This window comes from Nycticebus coucang, chromosome 12, assembly GCF_027406575.1.
Source record: "Nycticebus coucang isolate mNycCou1 chromosome 12, mNycCou1.pri, whole genome shotgun sequence".
In the NCBI taxonomy this organism is placed as follows: domain Eukaryota; kingdom Metazoa; phylum Chordata; class Mammalia; order Primates; family Lorisidae; genus Nycticebus; species Nycticebus coucang.
The window spans coordinates 2541201-2559051 of NC_069791.1; the positions used below are offsets into that span (position 1 = coordinate 2541201).

General features: G+C 50.4%; 1 protein-coding gene and 1 long non-coding RNA gene across 5 annotated transcripts in view; both read right to left on the reverse strand.

Moving 5' to 3' along the window:
• Window positions 1-17851, reverse strand: part of RASSF3 (Ras association domain family member 3) — a 70421-nt gene that overhangs the window by 6178 nt on the left and 46392 nt on the right. For all 4 annotated transcript variants that reach the window (XR_008373338.1, XR_008373337.1, XR_008373336.1 and 1 more), the window contains exons 2-4: window positions 5759-5866; window positions 2747-2984; window positions 754-863 (exon numbers count right to left, since the gene is read on the reverse strand). Coding sequence is in view for 1 of the 4 variants with exons in the window: in XM_053556358.1 (XP_053412333.1) it covers window positions 754-863; window positions 2747-2984; window positions 5759-5866 (456 nt within the window). In the remaining 3 variants the exon portion in view is untranslated. The remainder of the gene's footprint in view (window positions 1-753; window positions 864-2746; window positions 2985-5758; window positions 5867-17851) is intronic.
• On the reverse strand, window positions 13502-15756 carry LOC128561785 (uncharacterized). Its single transcript, XR_008373339.1, has 3 exons — window positions 15407-15756; window positions 15227-15286; window positions 13502-15046 (listed from the first exon to the last, which is right to left on the reverse strand). It is a non-coding gene; the product is annotated as an uncharacterized LOC128561785 (long non-coding RNA).

A 17851-nucleotide genomic window follows, 5' to 3' on the forward strand; every position in this document is an offset into this window, starting at 1 on the left:
AGTCCCGGTTACAGGTTCTAAAGCTGAGCGCTGGAAGATGAGAAGATTTACCCAAGGTCATGTCCCAACCTCACAAACAAAAGGAGGCAGAGTCCTGGTTCCCTAACTTTTAACCTAGAAGCCCACTTCTCACTGGGCCATGGACACCCTCCTGGGACGTGACCTGCCAGTTCTTGTTCCAGACGGAGACCGAGAGACCAGAGCCTTGGGGGTTTGCTCAGCTGTCGTTTTGCAGCGGACATCTGATCTGAGGCCGGCTCAGGGCTTTTCTCTTCTACTGAACTGGCCACATACAAGCCTCCCAGAGAGCAGGGCAAACTGTGTCTCACAGAGACACAGACACAGTTTCTTAATCATTTGACCAGACAAAGAGGAAAACAGGATTCTAGAAAGTTAAATGTCTTTCATGGTAAAGAGATCGGATTTCCTTTTAGTTCACTTTAGAAGGGAATTAGCCTGGAAACTTTTGTTAGCAGCAAACACATGGAGAGTGTCAGCTTTCAAAGTACAGCTGCCTCAGAGGGATCTGGAGGTAGGAAGGGGTGAAAATGGCTCTCGGGTGGAGATCAAGTGAAAAACTTTATTTTCTCCATCACTTAAGAGGCTAACTTTGGGTTCATTTCTGATTCAAAATCTCTCTCACTCCCCTTTCCTTCTCCCTCCTCCTCAGTAGTCACATCAAGAGAGCAATAACAAGGCCCCAGTTGCACCCTAATTCCACAAAGTTTAAAGCAATAAGGAACAACCACTTACCTCTCCAATTTCATGTTCACGAAGAACAAAACTAAGCGAGTCTGTTCTAGGTCCTGCCACCAGACGCAGGTAGAGGGGGTGTTCCCGTTCTGAGAGCTTGCAGGCATAGACTGCGGAGAAAACAAGGAGCATGTTGCTGAGATCAGTCGTCCACAAACAGATCCCTTCCTCCAGATAAGGTAATGGGTCAGTGCTGTGCCACCTCCAAGCACCAGCTGCCTCCTGCATCACCAGCGCCCCACCTGTGACGATATCTGCTCTATTTCTGTTCTGTCTGCCCAATACAAACTACTGTACCTGATTAAGGAGGAAATCACTTTTAAGAATAAGCTATCAGTCCCCAAATTTGCTTACAATTAGGCCTGCTCTACCTTTTAGAATGCCAGATAAAAAACTCAAAAAAGGATCTACAACCCCTTTAAAAGCAATAAAAATACACGATCCAAAGAACAGGAAATCAGAGCTCTAAGGGCAAATCTCTCCACAGATTAATCTAGAATTAGCAGCCACAAACAAACCAGACACTCAGAATACAAGCTCCGGTGGCTTTGAGCACAGCTGTGTGTACACACACACACACACACGCAGGAGCACATGCGTGTACTGGCGCTGCCTGTGGGGTGGTATTTATTTCAACAGAACCCAGGACTCCCGGTTACACAGCTGCAGTACAGGTGAGGAGGCAGAGTGGCTGGCAAGATGAAACCCCCACCTAAGCTTCTCCACTATGCTGACCTTCCGGACACACCTGCCCCATGGGTGCTGATTCCCTGGAGACATAGTGTCCCCAGGCTGCAAGGCCCGGACCTGAAGATGGGTTCTCTGCCTGTGCCTCTCTGTAGTGTTAAAAACTGTGTGCTGGGCTCCATTCTGCACAACTGAGGGGCAATGTTACCATGTCAAAATCAATGTATCTTCTATAACTGCTTTAGGCTTTATCCAGAAAAACTAGAGAAATCTTAAATAGTTAATGGCTCTCAGACACCTGACATTCTCAGGTGGCACCAGGACCGCTGAATCGCCACCATTTGTACCGATTTCTGCCCGCCTGGACAGCCTTTGGTCTTGGCCATAATGTATAGTCTCTTTCTATCCCCTGAATGTGGGCAGAAGTTCAGACAGACCACAGCCACCAGTCCGCGGGGTGTGCTGTGACACCACCCATGGCAGAGGCACAGCCAGCCAAGTGAGCAGGAGAGCACTGGGCCAGGCCACTGCCACCGGTCAGCGGGGTGCGCTGTGACACCACCCACCACAGAGGCACAGCCAGCCAAGTGAGCAGGAGAGCACTGGGCCAGGCCACTGCCACCGGTCAGCGGGGTGTGCTGTGACACCGCCCACCACAGAGGCACAGCCAGCCAAGTGAGCAGGAGAGCACTGGGCCAGGCCACTGCCACCGGTCAGCGGGGTGCGCTGTGACACCACCCACCACAGAGGCACAGCCAGCCAAGTGAGCAGGAGAGCACTGGGCCAGGCCACTGCCACCGGTCAGCGGGGTGCGCTGTGACACCGCCCACCACAGAGGCACAGCCAGCCAAGTGAGCAGGAGAGCACTGGGCCAGGCCACTGCCACCGGTCAGCGGGGTGCGCTGTGACACCGCCCACCACAGAGGCACAGCCAGCCAAGTGAGCAGGAGAGCACTGGGCCAGGCCACTGCCACCAGTCAGTGGGGTGCGCTGTGACACCGCCTACCGCAGAGGCACAGCCAAGGTGGAGTGTGCCACCAAAACTCAAGCGCAGAGGCCTTCTCCAGTGTGCCCTGAAGTGCGTTACACTCAGAGCCGCTCCCCTCAAGAAAAGAAAAGCCCCTCCATTACACGTGGACGCCTCTAGGCTCAGACCCACAGCCATGGGACGGCCAGATATACCAAGTGCATGTCCCCTCCCAGAATCTGACTCCAGGCTCTGACAGGATGACACAGACATGCCCGCCCGTCTCCACCAGACTCCAGCAGAAGCAGAGCTGTTCCCACTCGACGTGGCTCAGTGTACCTTGGTCCTCCCTGTGACAGCGCTTATAAAGTGCAAACTTGGAGGGGCTCTCAGTCACGAGAAACTTTTTGAGCAGGGCCTCAATCACTTCGCCGACAGTGTTTGTGCTGCTGATGTGAAGTGTGTTCATGCAGTCATTGCATCCAGGAGTGAGTTTTCCAGGCTTCAGCGAAGTCTGGGGAGGTGCGCAGAGTTCCATCTGCACTTTGATGAAGCCAGTGTAAACCCCATTGGAATTCTGAGCAGGGAGAGAACAGAAACACTTCAGGGAAGAGGATATCAGAACAAACAGGAGCTAAAACGCTGTCTGGCTCTCTTCTCTCCAGGCATTGTGGGGGGAGGGAGTGTCACTTCACTAAGGAGCCCCCCAGGGAAAGACCTCCGAGGCAGGTCAGTGCACCCTGCAAAGTGCCCCCAGAGGCAGGGTTTGTGGGCAGATGTGGCAGCTGAGCCGCCTCTGAAGCTACCGGGGAAAGGTCAGGCCCGCTGTGCGGCCTTGGTCCAGACGTGGACACCTGCAGGACCACGGGATGCGTCAGCTCGAGGGCACGTCCACACTGCGTGCTCAGAGGGACACCGTCTTCCACGGTGACTAACACACAAAAAGGAAGGCACAGTTAGGACTGTGGAATGTCTTGCTCAGCAATGAGTCGACAGGAAGAAAACAGGCTATTTTCATGCCTAGTAGCCAGCAGGGCATGTTGCAGATTACCATTTTTGCTTAGACTTTTTTACAGAGTATACACAGCACACAGTGTGGGGTAACAGCCAGTCCAAGCCACTATGCAGACTACAGGTATTATCAACAATTTGTGACAGAATTACTTTCTTAGTGGCCAAAAATAGTAATAATGGTCTGCCTTCACCTTTTTTTTTTTTGCATTCAGTATATTTAAAAAGATTTCATTTTATTTAAGTTATTTGTTAGAATTATAATGCTGTTAAATCTTAATTACAGCTCCCCAAAATGACTGTCGGTTTTTACCCAAAATAAAAAGATAATTCTACAGTAAAAAAAAAAAAAAAAAGATTTCATTTAATATTTTATTAAATCATCAAGTGTTACACACAAATGACACAATTAAGGTAGGACACACAAAAAAACCTCCTTTATGATCCATTGTTCCTCCTTCCTCAAGATCAACTTACAATACAGTCAGTGCCCCTTAGGAAAGCGGTTCTACAGGTTTGTTCTTAAGTAGAGTTTGTCTGTAAGTTGTTACCAGTACATTTGCCTATAATAACCTCTGTTCTAAGTGCGAGTTGTTTGTAGGACGGATGTTTGTAATTAGGGCCCTGCCTGTACTAATTCACTTGTTCACTCTTAGAAAAATGTGGTGTACAAAAAAGTACTGCACAAGACTTAAAACGGCTATCTTTAAAATGACAGGAAGACTTGTATCTCTATTAGTCTCTGAAGGGAAAGAAAAAAAAAAAAACATAGTGGAATTTCTTTCCCTTGGTGAAAAATCTGTTTGAAACGTCACTGGTGGAATAAAGAGAACCATCGTGGGTCAATGTGCCCCCTGGCCCCTTCTAGGCACAGTCCCCCACCCCACCCTGGGGAGGGATCCTTCATCACAAAGGTGCCTACGTAAAAGCCCCTCCCTACAAGGGTCACAGAATTCAGCAGGGCCTGCTTCTAACAGGGCACCCTGTCCTTCACTGAACTCCAGTTCACAGCAGGAGACTGAGAAGCAGGTGCCCAGAGTGACATGCCCTGCAAGGAGGGCCACCAAACCAGCGAGACCTGGACATCAGCTCGGGCGACGGGAGCATGACGCCCGGCTCGGCTGTCAGGGGCTGTTTCCCCACACCCTCCCGCTCTGTGCTCCAGGCAGTGTGGTGCAAAGCCTGGACAGCACGCACAGAGCTGGGCACGAACCACTGCTTGTCTCACACTGACCAGCAAAGGAAAGTCTCAGCCAGTTCGTATGTGAACACTCACTCCATGACTTACAATCTCCACACTCCAACCCAGGGCACAAAGTCCTCTTCCATATCTACTTTATTACAAGGTAAACTTGTCTGAGGTTTTGTTAGAATCCCAGCTACCATCTATATGTTAGGCAATGATGCTAAAAGACCTTTGAGGAATGTGTCAAAAAATCTTTTAAAATAAATTTTTTTTTAAGTTTTTTTTTTTTTTTTTTTTTTTTTATTGTTGGGGATTCATTGAGGGTACAATAAGCCAGGTTACACTGATTGCAATTGTTCGGTAAAGTCCCTCTTGCAATCATGTCTTGCCCCCATAAAGTGTGACACACACCAAGGCCCCACACCCCTTCCTCCTTCCCTCTTTCTGTTTCCCCCCCATAACCATAATTGTCATTAATTGTCTTCATATCAAAATTGAGTACATAGGATTCATGCTTCTCCATTCTTGTGATGCTTTACTAAGAATAATGTCTTCCACGTCCATCCAGGTTAATACGAAGGATGTAAAGTCTCCATTTTTTTAATGGCTGAATAGTATTCCATGGTATACATATACCACAGCTTGTTAATCCGTTCCTGGGTTGGTGGGCATTTAGGCTGTTTCCACATTTTGGCGATTGTAAATTGAGCTGCAATAAACAGTCTAGTACAAGTGTCCTTATGATAAAAGGATTTTTTTAAATAAATTTTTAAAGAGTTTCACTTTTTTTTCCCCTGAGACAGAGCCTCACTCTTTCGCCCTGGCTAGAGTGCTGTGGCCTCAGCCTAGCTCAGAGAACCTCAAACTCCTAGGCTGAAGCAATCCTCCTGCCTCAGCCTCCCAAGTGCTATGATAGTGTTTCACAGTTTTACAGTTAACCCAGTAACTGATTTTGACACAAAGATACTTCAAAATACAAATCTGATTTGATTTATTCTACAGAATATATAGAAATATTCTATTCCCCTGTGTACCCTGACCACTAAACTCCTACAAGTATTATTCCGAGATTTAAAAATACACAGATTGCAGCAACAACAATTTATATTTGTCTCCTGATGGGTTTCGACCTCGACAGTATTATGGGTACTCACCAAGGTCATCTTCAGTTTGTCTGTGACTGCTAAATTATATTTATGAACTTTCTCTTTGATTTCCTCTTTGCTGAGGTAATTGTGGGTTTCCTTCTCTTTCTCCACATCCTAGAAGAAAAACAAGCCATGTTACACATGAGCAAATTCAGAAAAAAGTGCAGATAAGCCAGGCTTCTTCTACATTCCACACAAAACAACCAGACGCAGTCACCTTGACCCTCTCCCTGCCTCTCCCACTTCTAAAATCTCCAGGCTCACCAGCCATTGCGTCTCATCCTTTCCCAGGGGATACAACAAATACAACTAATAAGTCAGCTCTTACAAGCAACACTTCATCAAGTATTATTTTGCAAAGGGGTCTTGCCTACGGCTCGGGGCCTGTGGTTCAAGCAGCTAAGACGCCAGTCATATACACCTGAGCTGGAGGGTTCGAATCCAGCTCCAGCCCACCAAACAACAATGATAGCTGCAACCAAAAAATAGCTGGGCGTTGTGGCGGGCGCCTGTAGTCCCAGCTACTTGGGAGGCGGAGGCAGGAGAATCGTTTGAGCCCAGGAGTCGGGGGTTGCTGTGAGCTGTGATGCCAGGACACTCTACCCAAGGCGACAGCTTGAGGGTCTGTCTCCAAAAAAAAAAGGAGGGGGGGTGGCGCCTGTGGCTCAGTGAATAGGGCGCCGGCCCCATATATGGAAGGTGGCCAACCCAGCCCCAGCCAAACTGCAACAAAAAAATAGCCGGGCGTTGTGGCTGGCGCCTGTAGTCCCAGCTGCTTGGGAGGCTGAGGCAAGAGAATCACGTAAGCCCAAGAGCTGAAGGTTGCTGTGAGCCGTGTGACGCCACGGCACTCTACCGAGGGCGGTACAGTGAGACTCTGTCTCTACAAAAAAAAAGGGGTGGGGGGTCTTTCCTAAACTTCTTTTTTGCAAAACCTCAGAGTGCCTGCTAGACTGGCCATTTCTATTTTAAATAGTATTTTAAAACACACCAAAGTCTCTCTTTAGCAAATTCCATTAACTGCGTGGCTTTCATAGCTTTACAGTATTTATCAGCAAAAAGTACAGTAGTTAATGAACATTACTTGCACTGATTGCTGACCCGTCAAATCATGAGCTACCAGAGGGCAGTTATCTTCCAGACTAATCCCCAGACCAGACTTCCCTGTCCATCCTCCTCCAGTCTCACCCCACCTCACTGCCTCCCCAAACCCTGGATGGGAAAATAATTGGTTAAACCCTCTTATCACTCTGAAGAACTCAGTAATAATTTACAGGGAAAACCTGTGTACAGTGACCACCCAAGGGCCTGTAACAGACTGGTCAGCACAGAGGTGGTCACATAAGGAACTGGGCCTGCTGTACTGATACACACATGTGGTACATGTCCAGTCTATGAAAGTTAGGCCCACTTAGGCAGGTGGTCAGTGTAGGGGTGCTCAGGGTAGGTGATGGCAGTGTAGGGAGGTGGTCAGTGTATGGGTGGTCAGTGTAGGGGTGGTCAGGGTAGGTGATGGTTGGTGTAGGGAGGTGGCCAGTGTAAGAGTGGTTGGCTGAGTCGGGGGTGGTCAGTGTAGGGGTGGTCAGCTGTGGAGGGGGTGGTCAGTATAGGGGTGGTAAGTGTAGGGGTGGTCGGCTGTGGAGGGGTGGTCATTTTAAGGGTGGTCAGCTGTGAAGGGGTGGTCAGTGTAGGGGTGATTGGCTGAGTCAGGGGTGGCCAGGTAGGGGTGGTCAGCTGTGGAGGGGGTGGTCAATGTAGGGGTGGTCAGCTGTGGAGGGGTGGTCAGTGTAGGGGTGGTCAGCTGTGAAGGGGGTGGTCAGTGTAGGGGTGGTCGGCTGAGTTGGGGGTGGCCAGTGTAGGGGTAGTAGGCTGTGGAGGGGGTGGTCAGTATAGGGGTGGTAAGTGTAGGGTGGTCAGCTGTGGAGGGAGTGGTCAGTGTAAGGGTGGTCAGCTGTGGAGGGGGTGATCAGTGTAGGGGTGGTCAGCTGTGAAAGGGGTAGTCAGTGTAGGGGTGGTCGGCTGAGTCAGAGGTGGCCAGTGTAGGGGTAGTAGAGTGTGGAGGGGGTAGTCTGTTTAGGGGTGGTCAGCTGTGGAGGGGGTAGTCCGTATAGGCATGGTCAGCTGTGGAGGGGGTGGTCAGTGTAGGGGTGGTCAGCTGTGGAGGGGGTGGTCAGTTTAGGGGTGGTCAGCTGTGGACGGGTTGGTCAGTGTAGGAATGGTCTGCTATGGGGTTGGGTGGTCAGTGTAGAGGTCAGCTGTGGAGGACTCCTATACTGTCTGAAACACTGGACCAGCAAGTGATGTCACGCAGCAGCTACTACATGATCACAAATGGCCAGACCACAGCACTTGGCCCTTCTGTGTTGTACAGCATCTAATCCTCCCAGCAACTTCATCAAGTAGGCATTATTACTCCAAGCTCCAGATGAGACCAAGTTCTAAGAACTAAATTAAATTAACCTGCCAAAAGAAACAAAACTGTTCCATAGAAGCAAATGAACTCCGGAAGCCTGCCAACCTTCACTAGCCCAGAGTTCACTGGCACCTAAAGCATTCATCAAGTTCTCACTTGATTTTCCCAACAAGGAGCTAATTAATGCTAGTTAGCATCCCCAAGCAACAGATATCAAGATTTACAAAAGTCAGGTGGTTGTCCAAGGACAATCCAACTAGTTAAGAGATCTAGCTCCGCTTTAATCCAATTCCTCAATGCTGTCTCCATTACACTGACTTGAGGCCAGGCCCAGACTCTGGGAGGCTGAGGCAGGAGGACTACTTGATGCCTGAAGTTCCAGACCAGGCTGGGCAACCCAGCAAGACCCCATCTCTATAAAAAAAGAAAACAAATGAATCCGCTGAATTTGCAGCCAAGATTCTAATATAAGTAAACATTCAAAAACTTAAAAGAGGGGGGCTGCGTAATCATATTCTAACCTAAACAGCAACTCAAAAAAGATAAATGTTCCTAAAAATCTTCAAGACAAAAAGAGTAATTAAAACTTGAGGTTTTATCCCCTCAAACCAAAGCCTTTGAAAACACGCCTTTTCCAGGAGACAAATGTAGGGCCCACACAGCTGGCTATCACGGGGCGGCTCCATCCCCACCACTGTGTGCAGTGCCAGAAACACACCAGGAGGGGCCTGGACAGAACTGCACGAACACCAGGGAAGAGTGTAAAGTGGGTCTTGATCCCCTCAAGCCTCAACTTCTTCTAGACCCTGTGCGGGGTGTTCTGACTATAACCCGTCTCAGCAATGTCCTGGAGAGGGCTGCTGGGCCAGGGCACCGGGTAACATCGAGAAGCAGCTCCAGGCATGCTGACTTCCCGGCAGGCCTCTACAACTCTCAGGAGCATTCTATCCGCTGGTGTAAAACTCCAAAACAATCTTATTTTTGGTGTTACTGGCTAAGTAAAAAAAAACGCTGTGGATTAAAATAACTTTTCTTTGTTTTCTTTTCCTTTTTTTAAGAGACGGATCTTGCTCTGTCGCCCAGGCTCGACAGCAGTGGTACCACTACAGCACACAGCAGCCTCCAACTAACTCCTGGGCTCAAGTGATCCTCCCACCTTGACCTCCCAAAGTGCTGGGATTACCAGTGGGAGCCACCTCGCTAGGCCTTAAAATAACTTTTCAAAAGCTTCAGCGACCATTTCCAGGTGAAATGTACACAGGTACTGCTTGCCCTCCTCTCCCCAGTCCAGTTAGCTGGGAACTGCTCAAGGCTGAAGAAGGAAATGAGATAGTCTGGGCTTCTTCATTTATTTTTAAATAGTAACTATCCAAAGACTCTTCAAAGCACACATTATGAAGTGCGTAACAGGAACTTACAACTTCACAGATGTGGGGTGGGACCCCGGCAGGGCAGAGGGTGCTGTGGATGGTGCACACTCCTGCACCTCACAGGCTCTGCTGGAGTCTGTCACAGCTAACCCAGGCCCCGGGCCTACTCGCCTTTCTGCCTGAAGTTCCAGACCAGGCTGGACAACACAGCAAGATCCCACTTTTACTGTGGGCAGGAGGGGAGGAAACAGCACGGGCACATGCTGGACCTGTTCCTCATTTTCTAACAACTGGAGGCACTAAAGCAGATCACCTCTAGACACTTCCTGGCCCAGGGGATCTGACTGCAACGAGCTGACCCTGCTGTCCTGGAGTGACCAAGGGGGGCAAGATGGCTCCCTGTGAAAACATGGAGGGGCCAGCTGCAGACACGCGGAGTAGGTACACATCCTGGGGCTCAGCACTTCTGTGAGAATTCCAAGAGTGAAGTGACTAACAGCAAAGAACAAGGTTAGGCAAAGCTGGTCAATTCTTAATCACGGGTTTTTGCTGAACACCTGTCCTCAGGCCCCTTCACACCGCCAGGCCATGGGCTTGCTCATTCAATTTTCTTTGATTTTTAGAAAATCAAAAGACCAAGCCAGTCTGTAAAGAGAAACTGTCCCTGGATCATCCACATGTAGATAACTGAGACTTTCTTAACAGTCTTCTGTCCTCAGAAGATTAAAAACCAAGGCAACAGTAGAGAGTAGTAACAGAGTCAGACATAACGTCTCCAAGACCTGGCCCTCATAAATTCTGCTTTTGGACCAACTCCTAGGTGGTGCCAATGCTGCTGATTCATGGGACAACTGGGTTGCAGGGCTCAGTGGTGTCTGACTGACAGTAAATAATCTTTGAGACTTTTCAGTGACTGAATCTTATCAAATCAGCATAAAGTTGCAATATATTTTACTAAAAAAAAAAAATCTCCAAGATCCCCACCAGGCCAGTCATCTCATTAGTAAAACATCACCTGGAAAGCAAATGGTGGGCAAGCAGCAGACCCCACACCTAAGGGGCTGTGAAGCTGCATTTTCCTGTTTTTTTGAGACAGTCTTACTCTGTGACCCAGGGTAGAGTGCTGTGGCATCACAGCTCACAGCAACCTCAAATTCTTGGGCTTGAGCAACTTTCTGCATCAGCCTCCTGAGTAGCTGGGGCTACAGATGCCCATCACAACCCCCAGCTAGTTTTTCCATTTTTAGTAGAGCTCTTGGTTAGGCTGGTCTCAAATTCCTGAGCTCAAGCGATCCACCTGCCTTGGCCTCTCTGAGTGCTGAGACTATAGGCATGAACCACCGCACCCAACCAAAGCTGCATTTTCTAAGTCAACCAGCGTTATCAATCATATGCCAAGGCCTGGCCATTGAGCAAATGCTTGCCAAGCTCCTGCCAGTGCTGGGCAAGTGTGGGGAGACCCACCCCAGCAAGGCAGACTCCACCCTTATAGTGCTTCCTGTCTGCTGTTTGGTGGAGAGGGGGGCGGGCAGTGAGGACCCTCAAAGAAAAAAATGCTTCCAAAGTGGAGACTGAGCACTGTTTCTGAGTCTGGCAGCAAGGGAGTAGTCTCAAAGCCCTGGGGTGAAGAAAGACCCCCAACTTTGAAAACCTCCAAAGTGTTCACTCCTTTCTCCACACAAAGGTAACAATTGCCTCCCTCCTTTTAAGTACAGGGAGTTGTTTTTGTTTTTATTTTGAGACATTCTTATTCTATCTCCCTGGGTAGAGTGCTGTGGCTTCATAGCTCACAGCAACCTCAGACTTCTGGGCTTAAGGGATTCTCCTGCCTCAGCCTCCTGAGTAGCTGGGACTACAGGTGCCCACCATAACACCCAGCTACTTTTTCTAGTTTTAGCAGAGATGGGGTCTCGCTCTTGCTCATGCTGGTCTCCAACTCCTGAGCTCAAGGGACCCACCTGCCTCAGCCTCCCAGAGTGCTGGGATTACAGACGTGAGCCACCCCGCCCAGCAAGTACTGATTCAGTCTCTGGGAACACAGCAGCATTAGCAGGGAGACAGAACCTGACACCCAGACAGGGCAAAGGAGCCAACAGGTCACAGGTGAAGACAAAGCAGGAAGCGTTTTCAAGGTGGCGTGGCAGAGGTGGAAGAGGGAACACAGCCTTTCACTGCGGGAGGAGGAAACAGCATGGGTGCAGCCGCCCTGGATAATGGCTGGGCTGTTGTTCTTGGCAGTCAGGGAGGGTGTGACGGTGAGCGGTGAGAATCTGTTTGGTAAGTTACAAGTCATCTTTTTATAAGTTAATTTTGTTTCATATTCCCCAAGCTGTCCCCGAGTTTCTCAGAGGGAGAGTTCTTCCTGCAGAATTATGACTCCTAAGACTCCTTCCTGCTCCTTCCAGCCTGCAGCTGCACTGCAGCGCCTGGGTGGGGTCACAGCACCATCTTTTCACCCATGAGCTTTCTCAGGAGGAACACGCCCGGCCTCTGGCTCAACTGTGCTCAAGGACTGTGGCCCAACCCACAGGCTCACACATCACACTTTAAACGACCATAACCCTGCACGTGTGGGTAAAGGGTAGAACTATTTATACTCTTTTCTATCACTCTGAAATTATATCAAAATTAAAAATATAAAACAACCAAAAAAAAAACCCCCAAATATATAGCGATTGAGAGAGACAGTTCAAAGAGAACAGGAAGAGACGCGCGCCCCGGCGGCTCCTCCTGCTGCAGCCCAGAGGGGCACCTGGGCTTTTAACTCGGTCTAAAGCACGGCTCTGCCACATTCCAGATGTGGGACCAGAGACAAGTGCCCCAACCACTGTGAGCCTCAGTACTCTGATCCCTGCAAATTGCGCACAGTATCTACTTCAGGCAACGGTTACGAAGACATCACACGTGCCCTTACTCAGCCTCTGCGCACTGAGAGCCCAGGAGACACCACTCAGACTGGGACAGAGACAGCTGCGGCCTCCCCTTGCCGCCACCTCCTGGCTGACAGCCACGGTTTGCCTTAGTCTTACCCAGCCCCGCCCCCTTGTTTGTTTGTTAGACCTCTTTTAAGAAATAAAGCTACTGACTTCTCCAACCCTCAAAAAACAAACAGCACAGGTTCTCTGACCTTGTGAGGAGACAGTGTATACACAGTGCCCATCCCAGGCCATGACAGACACTCGGTAAGTGGCACCACCACCCCTCCCCTGGAAGAGCCCACAGCCCCACCTGGAGCTGCTCTGACACCCGGCCAGGTCTGGGGTCCAGCCGGTCACCATGCCAGATGGCGATTTCTCCAAGTGAGATGAGAAGCCAGCATTGTAAGTCCCTACTTTCCATGTCATCTCCAGTTTGGGGACCACTCAGTCATCTACTGACATCCTAACTGACTGAGGCACCCCATGCAATAAAAAAGAACATGTTTGAGCCTCCTGACTGTGCTGAGTAAAATGTTCACACCCTCACGCCTACAGCAGCATGTTTCTCAGAGCGGCGGGTTGCTGCTGAAATGGAAGTCAGGGCCAGCTCGGGCAGAACCACGTCTCGGCACTGACTGCTTCCAACATCTTCCTTCTAGGCCCTGTTCCAGCAAGGACTTCAAAATAAATTACTGAGGGCCAACCAAGGGAGAAAGGCATTCGCTGGGTGAGATCATTCTAGCACCACCAGGGAGAGACCTACAGCTAGAGCAGCTTTGCACCAAGCACAGCACTAAGTACACAGCGATCTCCAGGAGCTGGACAGGGGCCGTGTGCGGGCTTCAAACGAAATTGCAAAAGAAATTTTTAATATGCCATGTTGGATGCTCCTGAACTAGATTTTAAAGTACGATTAACAAGAAAGAACTGTGCCGAGATGCCTCTTCAGTGTGCAAAGTGGAGATACCCTGACGGATACAGCAAGGGCTGCCACGCAGAGTCACACTTGCCAAGTTGGAGGACCCCCCCAGGTGGGGAGCACATCTCACTTCAACCAGTAAGTACCCGTGAGAAAGGGCACAGGGGACAGTTCTGTGTGGACATCCGACATCTGTCCACTCTCAGTCCTACAACCTCTAGCATAATAAAGTAGGCAGAGGTGCTGCAGGGCCCAGAAAGTGTTCTCAAATACTGACAGTGGTCAGGGTTCTCCCACAGCAGCTTCTGCCAGGACAGAAATGTCCCGTATCTATGCTGTCGATCCAGAGTTGCCACCAGTCACGTGTGGCTTGAGTATCTGACACGAGGAACTGAGTTTCAAACAACAACAAAGTTCACCGATTGATGAACTGGTCAGCACAAATCTAGACTCTACTGGATAGGGGTGTAAATGAAGAAAGGATGAAAAAACCCATAAGAAAATGGCATAAAACAGGACGTTAAAGTAAAACAACTGTCCTAGACCAAACAGTTCTGTTCCTGACGGGGAGAATCTCAGCAGCTGCTAACAGGGCACTCACACTGCTGTCCTCACCGCACGGGCATTGGTGACACTAGAGTGCTGTGTCCTCATACGTGGGCCTGGCTGCCTCATCCTGGCTGCTCCAGGGGTTTCTTCCCTGACACATGGCAGGATACAGAACTGAGGCTCTGCGCCCATCTATGTGAGGACTCCGGAGCTCCCCTTGCCGAATTCAGCTCGTAGATAGGCAACTCTTGGAAGACAGTCATATGTTTGATCATGTCTGTTTACCATCACTCTGATCATGCTTCCAGCAGCAAAGAAAAGATTCTCCTGTAGCAACAGATACATCACCATGATCCAGGGTAGGAAGGGTGGAAAGCATTGGGCACGTGTTTCTCCAGGACGGGCACTCTGCGCACAGCACTGCGGACGGCAGGGAGCACATCTCCTGAGCACTCCGCGGAGCACTGGCCCTCCACGACATTCTGGGGACACAAAGGGGGCTCCTGTTCCTCCCCTAGCACCGACCCTCCACGACATTCTGGGGGCGCAAAGGGGGCTCCTGTTCCTCCCCTAGCACCGACCCTCCACAAGGTTCTAGGGACCTAAATGGGGCTCCTGTTCCTCCCCTCCCTCTTCCCCTCGGAGATTCCCAGCGTTCTTAGAATGCCAACAGCTCTCAGAAATCCTGCATTTAAGAAAGCAGTGAAGACCCTGAAGAAAACAGACTTTGGATGTTATGAACATGACTTTATGAGAAAATGAGTACATTGTCAAGGAGCACATAATTTATTTTTTCCTCTTATTCACTTAAGTAGCAGGTTCTGTATTCATGTGGGGATTACGAGCACCCCAAGCCCCATCTATGGTCTTGACAATTTTAACCAACCTCTTTGTCCCCTAGGTTACTTGTTAAACAACAACAAAGAGAACAGCAGAGGGGAGTCTAGGTGGGTATTTTAGATGACGACAAAAATAGAACTAGGCAGCAACCTTATAAGGATGGAGCACCGGTGACTTTCTCTTCAATGTCCTTGTACAGAAAAATACCGAGAGGAAGAAAACACACAAAAAACCAAAGTGTGCCACCCACTACCGGTACTGTTGCATGGCACTGCCAGTGAGTACCTGTCGGTGTCCCACCCTGCCAGTGAGTACCTGCTGGCGCCCCACCCTGCCACTGAGTACCTGCCGGCGCCCCACCCTGCCAGTGAGTACCTACCGGCACCCCACCCTGCCAGTGAGTACCTGCCGGCGCCCCACCCTGCCAGTGAGTACCTGTCGGCGCCCCACCCTGCCAGTGAGTACCTGCCGGCGCCCCGCCCTGCCAGTGAGTACCTGCCGGCGTCCCGCCCTGCCAGTGAGTACCTGCCGGCGCCCCACCCTGCCAGTGAGTACCTGCCGGCATCCCACCCTGCCAGTGAGTACCTGCCGGCGTCCCACCCTGCCAGTGAGTACCTGTCGGCGCCCCACCCTGCCAGTGAGTACCTGTCAGTGCTCTGCCCAGAACTCCCAGTGCGTGCCCCACCCTACTCCTCACTTTGTGATCCTCTGGACTCAGGACCTGCCCTACCCAGGAAGCCCCAACCACAGCAGCCCTCGGACCCCCTACTGACTCAGATCTGGCTGCTCTGTCTGCTCCTGCCCCCCAAGTGGGGCACAGAGGGGGGCTCCATTCTCACTCAGCAGGTCCCAATCTGCCCCCCCCCCCAGCATATCCCTGTAAGACTGAAACTGCACAAATCCTCTTGTATAATTTTAACCAAATACCAGGTTTTTGGTGCAAGTTGTGTAGGACAAGTTGAAATTAAACTGCATTCTATTAACCAATGAGTGTATTTCTGCAAGCACAGTTATGTTGAAATACTGTTAAAAAAAAAAAAAAAAAAAAGGCTGCAACTGCAACCCTCCTCTTTTGTGTCTTATGTGCAGGAAGGGTTCTGCTTGCTGGGATGGGACGCATCCGCAGAGGCACCCAGGAGGCAGCTGCAGCACCAAACAAGGCCTGGTGCACTCCTGTCACCCACGCGCACCAGTGGAGAGCCCGAGTCCTCTCCAGCAGCCCTCAGACCCTCCACACCGGCAGCAGGCGGGCACGGGCCCAGCACGTTAGTAAGATTAACTGCAGTCGCGATACACAGTAAGAGAGTTCCCTCTGGGCCTTTCCTGACCTCACTTTTTAAACTCCCTGGTTACCAGTCCACCAGACCCTATATGGCTGTCCTTCTAAAACCGGGTAGGGTGCCAACAGTCAAACAGCCACTCACTTGTCTGGAGCCAGAAAACAAACTTGGAGGTAGACCAGCCTCCCACGGCACTCGGCGTGAGGCCCCCACCTCTGGGGCCCCCACCCCAGACTGCCCTCAGACTCAGAAATCCCAGTCTGGGAGTTGAGTAAGAGGCTACTTATTTCTGAAAGCTGATACCTTTCACAACTGGTTAACATTCTTCAAAACTCAGAGGTGAGCTAGGTAAGAAAGGAAAGATTAGTTGAAGCCTCGGGGCCAGGCACACAGAGACCCAGCTGACCAACTTGGAGCAGCCAGGAAGGAGCGTGGGCACACGTGGGCCAGCACTCCCACCACACCGTCTCACAGGTCTCCCATCCTCTGTCATCTCTGCCACCACGGAAACAACAGTGGGTCCTTAGGGCTTTCAAGGGGAAGACAAGTGCACAAGTGCCCAGTTTCCCTGGTTATTTCCCAGGGTCCCTTTTGATAGTTTTCTGATGGTCCATGCCATGCTGCCTTCATCTGACAATCCTCGCCATCTACCACACTGCCTTGATCAAGTACCTGCAAAGAATTCAGTAAGTCCACCAGACATCAGGAAAGTTAATTGGAAAAGCTGACCTTACTGGAATACTGAGAAGCCGGGAGGGAGTGGGATTTATAAGACCAGGCCTACCCCAGATCCCACAGTAAAGCATCACCCTCCTCTTCAAGGACTGCAGGGTCACCCAGCAGCCACACACTTCCTTCTGCTGACAGCAATTAAACTGGGCTCCAGAGCTGCAGTCCATTACTTCACATTAGCTCAGGTTTAAAAAACAAGAGGTTTTTACTAAGGTCAAAGTTGGGAGGTCAGGTCTCAAGCCTGCCACATCCTTCTTGGACCCTTTGAAGCTTGGTGCTACAGGAAGGTTCCTGAGAAGGGAAATGAGCAGGCTCCCCTGGAGCTGAGCCAGGAGGGAGGAAAGCCGAAGGCTGCGGCAGACGCGAGGGGGTAGGGGGTCCCCCAGGAGCCCAGCAGCCCCACCAGACAGAGGCCATCGAGGATCACGGCCAGGAGCCTGAAACCAATGCAGCAGCCACTTCGCTAGCTGAAGCCTACTTTGAAGAGAAAACAGAGACTCCAGAAAACCAGAAATTTCTGTAGCCCAGCACTCCAGGAAAAGTTCTCTGAAAGATACTAATTTTCAGAGTCTTGTCCCCTGCCTTCCCTGTAGCAGGGGTCTAGGTTCCCACTACACAAGGAAAGGAGATTTGAAGCCGACCTGGAGTCTGTTTTCAGGTGACGGGTTCGGAGCTGAAACACAGTGACAACAGCCTGTGAGGGTGACCGTGCCTGGGGACAGACTCACCTTTAATGCTTTGAACACCTGGATGTCTAAATCTTTGCTTCTTGCTCCCTGCAGCCTCTTAAAACCTGTCCAGACACCATCTGGGGCACAGACAGCACCAGACTAGGAGAGAACCAACAGTCCTTCTAGGCCAGATGTCCAAATTGGGACTGTTATTTAAAAAATAGACAAATTCGCAAGTCTACAGAGGGTCACAAGGGGTTCAAATGTCTTACATCACCTTTGTTCCCACTAATTCAATCCATCGTCCTCTCATCCTGATGCCTCTTCCCCCAGCCCTAAGCTCCACTCCAGATGGCTCTTTTGATAAACTGTTCAGAGCCCTTAAAAGGCCTGGCTGGAGTGCCGAG